The sequence below is a fragment of the Nicotiana tomentosiformis genome, chromosome 11, assembly GCF_000390325.3.
Source record: "Nicotiana tomentosiformis chromosome 11, ASM39032v3, whole genome shotgun sequence".
NCBI lineage: Eukaryota > Viridiplantae > Streptophyta > Magnoliopsida > Solanales > Solanaceae > Nicotiana > Nicotiana tomentosiformis.
The window spans coordinates 122,134,777-122,148,041 of NC_090822.1; the positions used below are offsets into that span (position 1 = coordinate 122,134,777).

The 13,265-nt window shown below is 36.5% G+C and overlaps 1 protein-coding gene across 3 annotated transcripts; it reads right to left on the reverse strand.

Moving 5' to 3' along the window:
- Nucleotides 1–5,307: 5,307 nt before the first annotated feature.
- On the reverse strand, nt 5,308–13,265 carry LOC104104241 (stomatal closure-related actin-binding protein 1). Of its 3 annotated transcripts, none has more exons than XM_009612267.4 (13): nt 13,117–13,265; nt 11,852–12,146; nt 11,496–11,624; nt 10,781–10,873; nt 10,228–10,368; nt 9,742–9,810; nt 8,588–8,671; nt 7,989–8,166; nt 7,410–7,526; nt 7,214–7,272; nt 6,272–6,406; nt 5,740–5,889; nt 5,308–5,649 (listed from the first exon to the last, which is right to left on the reverse strand). In XM_009612267.4, exons 2-13 carry the CDS (start codon nt 12,131–12,133, stop codon nt 5,605–5,607), a joined length of 1,482 nt encoding a protein of 493 aa, XP_009610562.1. In that variant the 5' UTR covers nt 12,134–12,146; nt 13,117–13,265; the 3' UTR covers nt 5,308–5,604. The 3 variants fall into 3 exon arrangements, with proteins under 3 accessions (XP_009610562.1, XP_009610563.1, XP_018628967.1); XM_009612268.4 differs by having other exon boundaries at nt 13,113–13,265; XM_018773451.3 differs by lacking the exon at nt 13,117–13,265 and adding an exon at nt 12,873–13,048.

Sequence of the window (13,265 nt, forward strand, 5' to 3'; positions counted from 1 at the left end):
TCATTCATCCACGTTAAAGAACTGTGGTTTTCCAATTTAGACTTCTCAACTGGGCCAATCAATGGTTTCAACCATACATGAGCTTGGCCAGATTTCTTCATAAGACTACCATCCTCAGGAACCTCGATGGTAACTCTTTTCATTACTTTACTGTTACTGGAAGAACCAACTTCAACATGAGAAGTTGTAACAAAAGGGGTAGTTAAGGGAGTCAAAATAGCCATGGGCGAAGCAGTGGTAGCAGCAACAGGTGCCGGGAACTGAGCATCAACTGGAACAGATACAGAAAAAGAGGCCAAAAGGAGTTTCCTCAGAAACAAAGCCGAAGTCTTCATTATCAAACCCATGAGAAAAGAGCTGTTCAGTAGAGTCACGGGGTACAACAGGCATCTATTCATCAGAGCTCACTAAGGTAGCACCTTTGGGCTCGTGCATAGGAACAGAACTGGGAGAAGGAGTAGCTTCGTCATCTGAAATGACACGTCTCCTAGCTTGAGGCTTACGAACTAACGAGCCTTTATCACGTTCCTCGTCACCCTCAGAATTGTGTGCTCTATCAGCTTTTCTTTTTGATGAGGAACTCAAGATCATCTCTTGAGCCATCGATAGAGAGAGTCTCGAAGTGGCAATAGATGTGGCACTCACACCTCGAATGGAAAATCCTAGTAAAGAGAGGAGTTAGTAAATTGTTTATGGAAGTAAGTTAGAAAGTATAAGAGAAAGATACCATGAGTCTTCACTTTCCAACCAAACCTATTAGAAAGGTACTTCCAGGACCTTTCTTCCATAGGAGCAACAATTAACAATGTTTCTACCCAACCACGGAAGTTTGGAATCTCCTCAACAGCTTTCATGGTTGCTAAAAAAATAGGAAAAGAAAAACAGTCACGAGATTGCAGGTTCTTCACAAAAAAAAAAGAGAGAAGGAACAAATCTGAAAAGAAACTTACGTGCAAAGTTCCACTTTTCTGGAAAAGACATGTTCTCTTCACCCGCTAACCCACTTGTGGGAGCAGCAACAAATCGGGCATACCAACCACGATCCTTGTCATCTTCAGGGCTCACTAAAACTCTCTTACTCCTGACCACGAGAGTAAAAACCCCAGAACGAAATAACTTGGGGGAATAAAGATGAATCAAATGATAGAAGGTGAAGGGTAAAGAGGCCAAGTTTGACAAGTATCTCAAGCATGCCACAGCTCTCCATACAATAGGGTCAATATGTCCTAAGCAAACGTTGAAAAAATAACAAAATTCTATAATGACTGGGTCGATAGGTGGTCTAAAGCCTAATGTAAAGGGATATGTATAAATAAAAGAATAACCAGCTTTGTATGAAGTGATCCTTTGATTTGCATTAGGGACTAAAATTGGGAAATCAAATTTCCAATGACATTCTTTTCGCACAAGATAAATCAAGCCCTCAGAAATCTGGAAAGGGTAAACATCAGCACGATCATGAGAAGTCATGGAAGTAACTTGATTTCTAATCGATTCTCTATCAGTAAAAAAGGAAAGTTTAACGGGAATAATTTCATCAACAGTGGGTTCATGAAGCGGTTCACTAGACTCCCTATTTCTGGCAGAAGATCTATGAGTTGAAGAAGCTCTAGTTCTAGAAGAAGGAGGCATTGCAACGTTGGGTTAAGAAGTAGAATCACGAACAGATAAAGATCCTAAGCTACGCAACCTACCGCCTCTTCTACTCCTAACAGGAGCAATTGAAGGGGGAAGTTCATCTACAATTACTACTCTGCAAGGATCAGGGTTCGATGAAGACATGGTTGTACTGTAAAATAATATGTGTTGATGTATAAGAACGATTATGGAAGAAGAATACTGTAGATTGAAGGTTTTCGTGAAAGCAAATGCACAAGAGGTATTTATAAGAAGAAGCAACTGTCATGTAAAGGGAGTCATGGCGGAAACGTCATAATGAAACAGTCACTTCGTGACTGACGCGGCCGCAAGAAAGCCCAAAAAACCGCTGAAGAATCGCAGACCCGATCGATAAATGCCACGTGGCACATGCATTAAATGGAAGTGACATACGACGCGTTGGTTCTGAAAAAGACACAATGTGTGCCACTTCCCAAATATTCAATTGCTGAATATTTGGCAAGTGGGGGGACTATCTGTATTAGTAAAAAAATAAATATTACACGCGGAATTATTTGAGGATGACAGGGCAAGATACGTGGATCACTAAGAAGATGACAACTTGAGTGTCGCATTAAAAGATTCACAATTTACAACAGGTACGAGTAAATCACTCACGAGACAAAAGGGTACGGTTGCTCGAGCCTAAATTGCTCAGTGAAGAGAAATAGGCAGGATGAATCAAGACAGTAAAGAGGGAAGATTCATGAACCTCTAATTAATGTGGAAGAAGAATCAGAACCATTACAGAATCTTCATAAACAGTTACGGTTGCCAATTATAACGTTTCATTAATGTCATTAATGCTAATAATGATTCGATCATAAAAGGGAAGAAATGTTATATTTGTAAATCCTATATAAGGGAAGGGAATTTCACTTGTAAAGACAGGCTCTAATTATTATTGGAATATAACTACTTTCTTGTGCTTTCAATTTGTCATTTCTTGTTCTAATTTTCTTTCTTATTTCTGAGAGAATATTGAATTACTTGATTATCAGTAACCCGAATACTTCTAAAAATAGGCTTTGACTGAGAATCAAATTCTTTGGTTAAACACATATAAAAGCAGAATAAAACAACAAGATAGTAAGGTAATCAATAATGAAAGAAAACAACGGTTAGTCATAAAAACCTACTACCAACAGAAAGCGAGACTACGTGCCAATACTATTGTTATGAACACTCTAGACTACCTACTCTACTACCCTAATCCCCGACCTCCATACCTTCCTATCAAGGGTCATGTCCTCGGTTAGCTAAAGTTGCGCCATGTCTTGCCTAATCACCTCTCCCCACCTCTTCTTTGGCCTACCTCTACCTCTCCGTAGGCCCTCCACTATCAACCTCTCACACCTCATCACATGAGCGTATGTGCTACTCCTCCTCACATGACCAAACCACATAATTCCCGCATCTTGTCCCCAATAGGAGCCACACCCACCTTGTCGCGAATAACCTCATTTCTTATCCTATCTAACCTGGTGTGCCCGCACATCCATCTCAACATCCTCATCTCTGCTACCTTTATCTTCTAGACATGACCGATCTTGACTAGCCAACACTCAACCCCATATAATGTCGTTGGTCTGACCACCACTTTGTAGAACTTACCCTTAAGTTTCGGTGGTACCTTTTTGTCACACAAAACACCGGAAGTGAGTCTCCATTTCATCCATCCCGCCCCAATACGATGTGTGACATCTTCATCAATCTCCCCATCCCCCTGAATAATAGACCCAAGGTACTTAAAACTTCCTCTCCTAGGGATGACCTGCGAGTCCAGCCTCACCTCACATTCCCCTCCTTGAGTCTCGCCACTGAACTTACACTCCAAGTATTCCGTCTTGATCCTGCTCAACTTGAAACCTTTAGATTCCAGGGTCTGCCTCCATACCTCTAATTGCGCATTGACACTGTCTCGACTCTCGCGTCTCGTCAGTCAATACAATATCATCTGCAAATAGCATGCACACGGCACCTCCCCTTGAACGTTGCGCGTCAGTACGTCCTTCGCCAGAGCAAATAAAAAAGAGCTAAGCGCCGACCCGTGAGTGGAACGCTTTAGTTCTACTTCTGTTCAGAGTCTACATGTGGTTGAAATACTGGATGAAAACCCCATTAAAGTCGAAGCATTGTGCAAATATGGCATGAATGTGTATTTCACTATCTTTCTTGTAAGGACTTCGAGAATGAAGTGATAAAGAGACGAAAGCTAAACGCTAAGAGTTTTCCTATCAAAGTTGTCGAGATGAAAATGATAATTTGATTTCAATAGATAGTGATACATACCTGCAAAACTACATTATGAGATCTTTGCATTAGGATTATAATATTCTTTTTTGAATCAAATTCTTCCTTTGACTAATTGTAAGTGTTATTTTACCCCAAAAACTGCATTAAAATTATTATTTTAGAAAATCAAGATAAATTAATTGCGTTTTTCAACTTTATTCTTGCTATTAATAGCTCTAAAGTGATTAATAGTACTTACTTTCTCATAGTAGTATTTAAATAGTCAACGAACATGTGGCTAATTTAGTAAAATAAACATTGTACTTAATAATTTTCATTGTACGCACTAAAAATTTACTTAAAATGGACAAAGAAAGTAATTTACTTCTCGAGCATTAACTCCTCAAGTTCATTTAAGTGCCAAGTAATTTCTACTTTGAAATAATTGGCTATTCTGTTCTAACTTTGACCAAGTTTAGAATGTGCGATCACCTTATATGATGAACTTCGCAGAAGTTTATTCTAGGTTTGTCTAGAATTTTGGGTACAATTTCTTTTCTCTAATATTTGGATAAATTTGGTGTATAACTTCATCATTTATAGATTTTAAGTCAAAACAGACTGTATAAAGAATCAGGTAGTAAGCTATCTCATCAAGAGTACGTCACGACACAACCATTTCATTTTACGGACCGATGCCTGCTGCTTCATTTGGGAGAAAAGAATCATAGATATGCCGGTAATTAGAAGGAAGAACCGCCATAAAAAGATTTCTCGTATATCATCTGTAGCAAAACTATGAACGGGAGCTAGCAATCCGGACCGTATTGAAAAGGTTCCTGAGACACAGCATGGAAAAGTAACAATATTAATAAACGAGGTCCAAGAATGAAATTCGCACGTAAATATTAGGAAATGAAGTTTTTCAAAAGACCTACAATTTCTTGAAATTTACTCAAGTAAATATTTATTATCATTATTTATTTATTTATTTATTTATTTATTTATTTATTTTTGTACAAAACATCTAAGATGAGTTTAAATAGAATGGCACAACCAATAAGAATTTGTCCATGTTTCCTCAATCTGACAATATCCTATTATTTGACAAATATCTTAGGAGTATTAACCATAAATTGTTAGTCTATAGGCTTATTCGCACATTTTCAATATTTCCTTATTTATTTGACAAAAACTAATGAAAAATATAAAGTTTTAGCAGTTTATCCTGGTAGAACTACAAGGATTGCAGTTTTAGTTAGATTTTGCTAATATATTTAATACTCTATTGCAATATTCAAAACTTTAATGTGCGTCTAACCCCACACATAACATGTTGCACTCTTACCGGGAGACTAAAGCCTTGCAAAAAAACATGACTATAGTCTTTTATTCAGCTAAAACAAAGATGGATTGTCATTTGAAGAGCATAGACAATCATTAGAAGCCATTCCAAACTCAAAGTAGTGAGAAGCTCAATTACAATCACTTGTCAAAACAAAGAAACCAGGACCAAAGAATCATTACAATCAAATGGAGGCAGGTAAAAAAAACAATGCCTTGCTATCAAGATAGAGATAAAGAAGAAAAGAGAAGGTGGTGAAAAAAGCCACACAGCAATCAAGACTATAGCATATTCACTACTACAAAACCTATAGATACATCAGAGTCAGTATAATTACAACTTCTCCCGCGAAAATTTATAGTTTCTTAAGATCCAAGAGCCGCTCTATCATCCGGACCAGCTAGCATGATCTACAAATTAAAGTTACGTAAGTCGTTTTTGATAAAGATAACAAGAACAGCAGCTTTTCGCTAGTTGTTTAATGATAAGTCTATGCTTACATTGCAGTCATAGGCAAACCTTCTGGCCAGCATAATAGCTGCATTTCTTTCTCTCTCCGTTTCAAACGCTAATACAAAAGAAAGTCCTGTCTTTACTTGCCAAAATGCTGCCTGAGCTGCAGCATTTCCACCACCTCTGACTCCACATAACTGTGGTAAAAGGGCAATGTTACAAATGAGTTAGGGAAAGAGAGTTGGCAATTGTTTAAATGCTCGCGTATAAATCGCCTATTGTTTATGGACAAGTTTGTGGGCAGTCCTATCCTTTTGCTAGTTATACAACAAGATACTATTGTTCTTTCCGTTATTCTATAAGCTCTCACAACACTATCTCTAATTTACATAATAAAATACATGTTTTCGCCACATTTCCAAGAGCTCAAAAAAGCTTCAAAATACTTGGTTCATCTTCTTTATCCCCAACTTGAAAAAACTCTTTTAAGTATTTCAAAATTCTGATCAGCAATAAGTGGTCACTCAGTTCGATCAATACCTAATGAACGAAATGGCTAGGGAGTAGGCTCCTAAATACCTGCATTGAAGCGGAATAGTATTCTTTTGCTACACTTGTCTTCCCTTTACGAAGTTTCATTCTCATCCTTCCAATGTGTAGTACATGGATACTCTCTGATGTATGATCTGTTCCGTTCATCTGGACGACAACTACCTAGAAGACATCACCAATGAAGATATGCGTTAAAGGAGTTGGAAAAAGACAAATGCAACTACAATGTCAATAGACCAAGATGGAATCCTTCTTATTCTTATTCACATTCTCAGGTTTATGTTCTTTCAGAAATTGGAAAAAGTGTTGATGAATTATGTTATCGCCTTATTTAGAAACTTAAACTATTAAAGGATAACCACTTTTATTTATTTAATATGGCCAAATACACCCCATTCGTATGCAAATACATTTTGTTATTGGGTGGTGGTGAACCTTAAGCATATGACATTTGTCTACTTTGATACCATGTTGAAATGAGCGAAACAAGAGGAGACAATGAAAGAAGGCAATTGGTGGAATAGCCCAAGGCCTAAAAATCCCTTTAGCAGTCTTCACCCCCAACTATATAACTCAACATACTCACGCACATGTAACTTAGTTTTGGTGTTCATGTGGGAATTATAATGTGGACATACAAGCATGAGAACAGACTAACATTGATACAAGTATTGAATGTGTAATCGCCTCATCTAGACGTTAATCTATTAAAGATTTGGCATTTTTATTTATTTAATTATGTTAACGTGTGCAAACGTGATGTGTCTGTAGGGAGTGCACAACTACAGGGCAGAAGGATGATTTAAATTGGTGAATAGAGAGAACACGCTGAGACGTCTTGGTAAAGACAATGCAGCCACGCGGAAACAATTAGAAGATACATAAAAGTAGGCGGTAAATTAATGAATAAAGAACTCAAGTTTCATTTATTCCTAATAAAAGTGCAAAATTAAATTGAAGGACACATACATTGAATTCAATGTCATGCCTCCGCACCAGAGCTTCAACATAGTTCCCTAAGCCTGCAGCTGTTAAAGGAAAGCCGTGTCAATCATTATAAAGGTATGGAAATATAGAAGTAATTTAAGCTAAGCAAATATCTAATTCAGGCCAACAGCTACTAGAATTGAACAGCACACAGAAAGCACTACATATCGAGACAAACCTGGATCAATAGCACTAGCAGTTGTCACTGATGTTATCTGGTCTCCATATGTTATCTCGGCTTGCAAAACTCGTCCAACGTCAAATGGTTCTGGAGCATAAACCAGTTTGGTGGCCCCTGAACTCAGATAGTTGAACACGTCAGAAATGGACAAAAGTTAATACTACACGTTAAATTGCAATGCAAGAGCACGTGTCACTTTAAAAAATGAGGAAGATACTTCATCAAGAAATATGAGGAACATATTAATAGAGAACCTTTAAGCCAGAGAGAAGAGCCATGAGCGGTTTAATTTTAGCTAAACATGAATATAAGAAGAAAACCATAATAAAGCCAGTAGGAATATTTCAACATGTACAAGCTCTCTAGTGTGAAGAACTGAAGACGGTAGGAAAATTTCAACATGTACAAGCTCTCTAGTGTGAAGAACTGAAAATGGCTATTTGAAAAGCTGTGTAAAAGATCATCCAAAGAAAAACCCATGACAAAAATTCCCTTTATCTTAATGCATGAAGTATCTAGAGAACATTGATTAAGCAGCATAGACAAACAGGGCAATGTAAACTAACTCTCAGCTACCTGAAATAGGTTCTTTTTTTCCGCCTTCACAAGCCAAGCGAAACCACTGAATTGAACATTCTGAAAGTTCTGGAGAAGCCAGAGAACAGGGCTGTATTTGCAAAAACGAGCCCAGGGCTTCTGTGCCATCTAATTCATATAACTGTGATACAGTTTCCTCTCCCATCTTCCTTGCCAGCTGACAAACAAGATGGTATATCAGAACTATTTTACTCTGATATTACAACTTTGCCTAGCATAACTTGAACTCTTACCAAACCCTGTTAGAGAAAATTTTATAAGAGACAATAAGAAAAAGAAATTGAAGTAACATTGTTTTGACTTATTTTCATCGACTGTATTCTCATCAATGTCTTGTGACTTCCAGTGTTTCTTAAAGACGTAGTACTTTCATTTCAGTCAAACTGCTGAAAACTAAGACTGCCCTTGTCTGTGGAACTGAGAATAGTTCCTAGAGCCAACAAATTTATTTATTTTCTTTAATATACACAAGTGCTTCCGTCAGCAACGCTATTCACCATACTCAAAAGTACCCATATATGAACCACATAGCATCTAAAGATACATGCATATACTTTTGAACTAGGTTCTGCAGATACCTCTTTCTGAAGCTGTACTGAATACTTGGCTTTCTCAGCAAGCTGCACTCGCAATGCTTGAAGCTCATGCTCCATGTCCATGACCTGTCAACAATAGCATCATGTATTAGATATGTCGTAACTCGAATTTATTTAGTCATATATTAGAATGTTCTAGATCACCATCAATAGTATAGGATACTCTTTCCAACTCTGTCATAATTACGAATCTTGGTTTTAGTAATTTTCGTTGTTCAATGACTGTCCTTATTTCATAAGGTAAGTTTAGTATGTCAAAACTTGCTGAAGACTAAACTCCTAATATAGAGAGCTTCTTGTATATTGTCTACAATAAAACCTCATCCATGTATTTATGAAATGAAAAAAAACTACCAACTCGCACATAAGCAATCTAAGGAAGTTTCCAGTTCAGAACTATTAAAAACATACAACATCGACAAATATTTTGTGCTTTTACTTCCTCTGGCACTGGAAAACTGGGCTTTTAGCAATTTCTGAAAGTAGCACACTTGGTCTTCAATTCTTCCACTGTGGCCGTTTTAGTGTTATTAGCAAAACCATCCTAATTCCTTTAAATGTTATGGTAACCCCGAATTTTAACTTTTCTTTACTTAGAGAGAATTAGAAAATATTGCAAGAGGGTAAGGAGAGGTATTAGCTGGCTGGAGCAGAAAGAAGTTCCCATGGACTAGGAGTGAGTGTGACTTGTGTGAAGTGCGATCAGCGGCGGTTTCTTTCGTCAAGTAAAATAAGTTCATGTTTTCTCAAGTAAATAAAGAAGTTCCACGTTTAAAGTGCCACATTTCTCTCGACTACAGAACATCATTTGGAAGTCTTTTTATTATCTTTGGCTGGGTTTTTTTTTACAATTTGGATAACATAAGGCTAAGCTCCAGACTATAGAAGCTAAAATATGAATGTTGTGTTATCTTGGGGATCAAAGGCACAAAAAGATGATTGAGTATCCGTAAAAGGTCATTTCCTAAGGCTAAGAATTCTCCTTCATATATATGCATATGTCGGCCAGCACATATATTAACCAGATATATGACCAAGAGTAAATAATATAACAAAATAGAGAACAAAGAAACATGTGGGAAATGTTGAATGGAATTAATGCAACATCACAGTAGAATAAGTCAATATGCAGATACCTTACTAGGCTGATGTAGCATTTTGATTCGCCTTGCCTCTTGCACTTCCTTCATTAATTCTTCCATGTCCTAAAATCCACCAAATTATATTAGGTTAGCAATGATCAAGAGACAAAAAGTTGCGGGCTCAAAACAAGCTGCTAATATTAAAGATTTAAAAAAATGTGAACTATAACCAGGGACGACTCAATAAAATTGCCTAAAGCCAAAATCTAATAAGATATAAACTTTTTAATATGTTCATGTATATTTTCATTTAAAGTTCACTCTTCTACGTTTTTGAGATGCAAAGATATAAATTAATCTTTTTAAGAATTAATACCTTCAAAATTTTCTTTTAATGAGATATATAAACAGTTGATTCAAAAAAATCGAGTTAAAATTGGAAGTCGTCATAACCAGGAAAAATGGACTTTATTTATAGGGTGAGATACATGAAGAAAATATTGACTAAGGGAGAAAAGACAATCAGAATGCTAGGAAAACCTGCTTTCCTGAGGCCCCGGACATTCGTTCATACTCCTGAAGAGCCTCTTCCACTCTCTGAACAGCTGCTCTTGCATTCTCAATTTCGGCCCTTGCATAAGCTCTTTCTTCCTCAACAAGTTTCTTAGCATCTTCAGAAGCCTGTGAACAAATTGCGTTTAAGATCATAATCAATAAGGACAACTCATAAAGACGAACATAGTCACTAGTTATCCCTAGAGATTGCTTCTAGATTATGACTTTTTAAGTTACTCGTACAATCTATTTAAAGCACATTAAAGAACTAACTACTTGGTCAATATCTGAAATTGGTAAAATTTAACGACAGAAATGATTTCCTAATAACACCAGTCTACTGTCAAAACAGCAATAGCTACTTTCTAAATAAGACCCTCTTATTAATTATGTCATTTACCATGAAACTATTTACTCAACAGACAGAATAAGCATCCTACAATCCAGGAAGCATAGTAGACTCGATTAAGTTTTATTCAGAGTCCATAATAGGAAATGAAAAACTCATGACCATTTCTCAACACATACTATGTTTTACCTGCTTCAGAAAAGTTGCAAGCTTTTTCACTTCGGTCTTTTCCTGAATCAGTTCTCCTTCCCTCTGACTTAATTGTACTGCTAAAGCTTCAACCTACGAAAAAAATCAAGATGACAAAGATATACTGCTAAAAAGGAGGGTCAGGAGAATTTTTCAACAGCAACTACTGCCAAATACGGGAGATTATTCACACATATTTTATTTTATGAGATTTATGTAGCATAAAAGCATAAGGAAATGCAAACTTGTAGCACTAAACTAAATGTGACAATCATAAATCACATATAAGCAATCATTCAAGCAACTTGATATTTCAGCTCAAAACCTAAAGTCATCAGTAAACTGAGGATGCTGAGAGTCAAAATATGAAAGTGTGGAACTGATCTGCTCTAGTGTCATACATAGTAGTGAGTAATGACAATCTTCATTTTTTATTTTTTTTATTTTTGATAGGTAGTAATGACAGTCTTCATTGCATATATACTCTATTTGTACATAATATTATTTCCAAATATTCTACAAATCACAAGCTATTTTAGCACCGACATGCAAGCATCAATAAGTAGCGTACCCTTTATCCAATGTTACAACTTACATTACGAAGTAGGTTTCAGATTCTCTCCTAGCAGGAATATTTATCTTGCAAAGAAGCATATCACTCAAAAAGGGCATACCGAACTAGTCAAAGAAAGCCTATAAAGGACACAAAACTAACCATTGCAATAGCTTCCTCCACATCATCCTTGTTTTTCCCCGCCACACGTCCTCTCAAATCTTCAAGTGCATCTCTGAGCTTCTTTAACAGCACATGCTTCTCCAGTGAAGCTGCATCTTTGAGTCTTGCCTGAACCCCACGTATAAGATACTTATAAGACACTTCTTTATGACAAACTCAACATTACCAACGGGGAGTTGGCCAAAAAAGGAACATATTCCATGTTCTTTTCTTATCCCTTTTTTAGTTTTAGATTATCACACGGGTAATTGGCCGATAAGGAAACTCCTGAGTTATAACTATGGAACTATCCATTCAAGAGTAGTGGAAATGCAAACTCATAATTTAGGCCGTACCTCATCAGACAACTTGGCGGCAGCAGCCAAACCCTTTTCAAATTTACTGGCTAGATCGCGAACAGAGAGTCGTTTTTGCTGCTCTAGTAACTGGGCAGTTTCTCGAGCAACCACCTCTTTCATTGTAAGAGCCGTAGAATCCTCCTTCACCTCCACAATCTGATTGTTAGCTCCTATTTTGTAATTTGGAAAGCGGCTAGAAGGGAAGATCACATCTGCTGATACAGGAGGAACAGCATCCCTTTGCATCGTATCGCCAAAATCACGAGTTACCCTTGTCATAACTCCAAATTATCTACACCAGAAGTCCTTAACCAATCAACCATAATCTACCAAAAGCAGTGATATATGGTCTATCTAACTTAAAACTCACACAACAAAAACAATCTGCACTGTTCATTTTTACAACTAAAAAACATGGAGGTTACTATCCACCAACCAAATATTACCTACATTACCAAAGTAATCCAAATTTAGAGAGTAAAAATCAAGTCTTTGGATCTAAAACTAGCAACTAACAGCCCAAAGATTACAACTTTACAGCAGTTCATGGCTAAAACAACCCAATCCCTGAAAATTACCTACATTACCAAATTAATCCAAATTTAAAGAGTAAAAATCAAGACTTTGGACCTAAAACTAGAAACTAACAGCCTAAAGATTACAACTTTACAACAGTTCATGGCTAAACCAACACAATCCCTGAAAACTACCTACATTACCAAATTAATCCAAATTTAAAGAGTAAAAATCAAGTCTTTGGACCTAAAACTAGCAACTAACAGCCCAAAGATTACAACTTTACAGCAGTTCAACGCTAAAACAACCTCATCCCTGAAAATTACCTACAATACCAAATTAATCCAAATTTAGAGTAAAAATCAAGACTTTGGACCTAAAACTAGAAACTAACAGCCTAAAGATAACAACTTTACAGAAGTCCATGGCTAAAACAACACAATCCACGAAAATAATTCACCAAAACATCAAAACCTAAAAAGTAACATTCATAAGTTCATACCCAAGTCGACTTTTAATTAACATAGGATTCCAAAAATAGCAAGAAAAATTGTTCCATAGCTAGAAAAATATTCCAAATTACAAATATGGAAAGTTTTCAAGAACGCCAACAACTTGATACCCTAAACTCCATATTTATTCACCAGAAAAGAGAGAGAGAAACACAACCACCAACACAAAGAAAAAAAAGAAGTGCAGTAACAAACAGATAACAAAAATAAAGTATAAAGATTGTACATACTCACAGATCATACAAGTATGGTGGAAGCAAAGTTATATCAGTTAAATAAAAAATTTGGGTCCTCTAAAAAAGTTGAAAAAATGGATTCTTGAATTGGTTAGCAGTATATAGCATGAAGGCTAGTCTTGATGATGTTTTTCAGACAGAAAATGT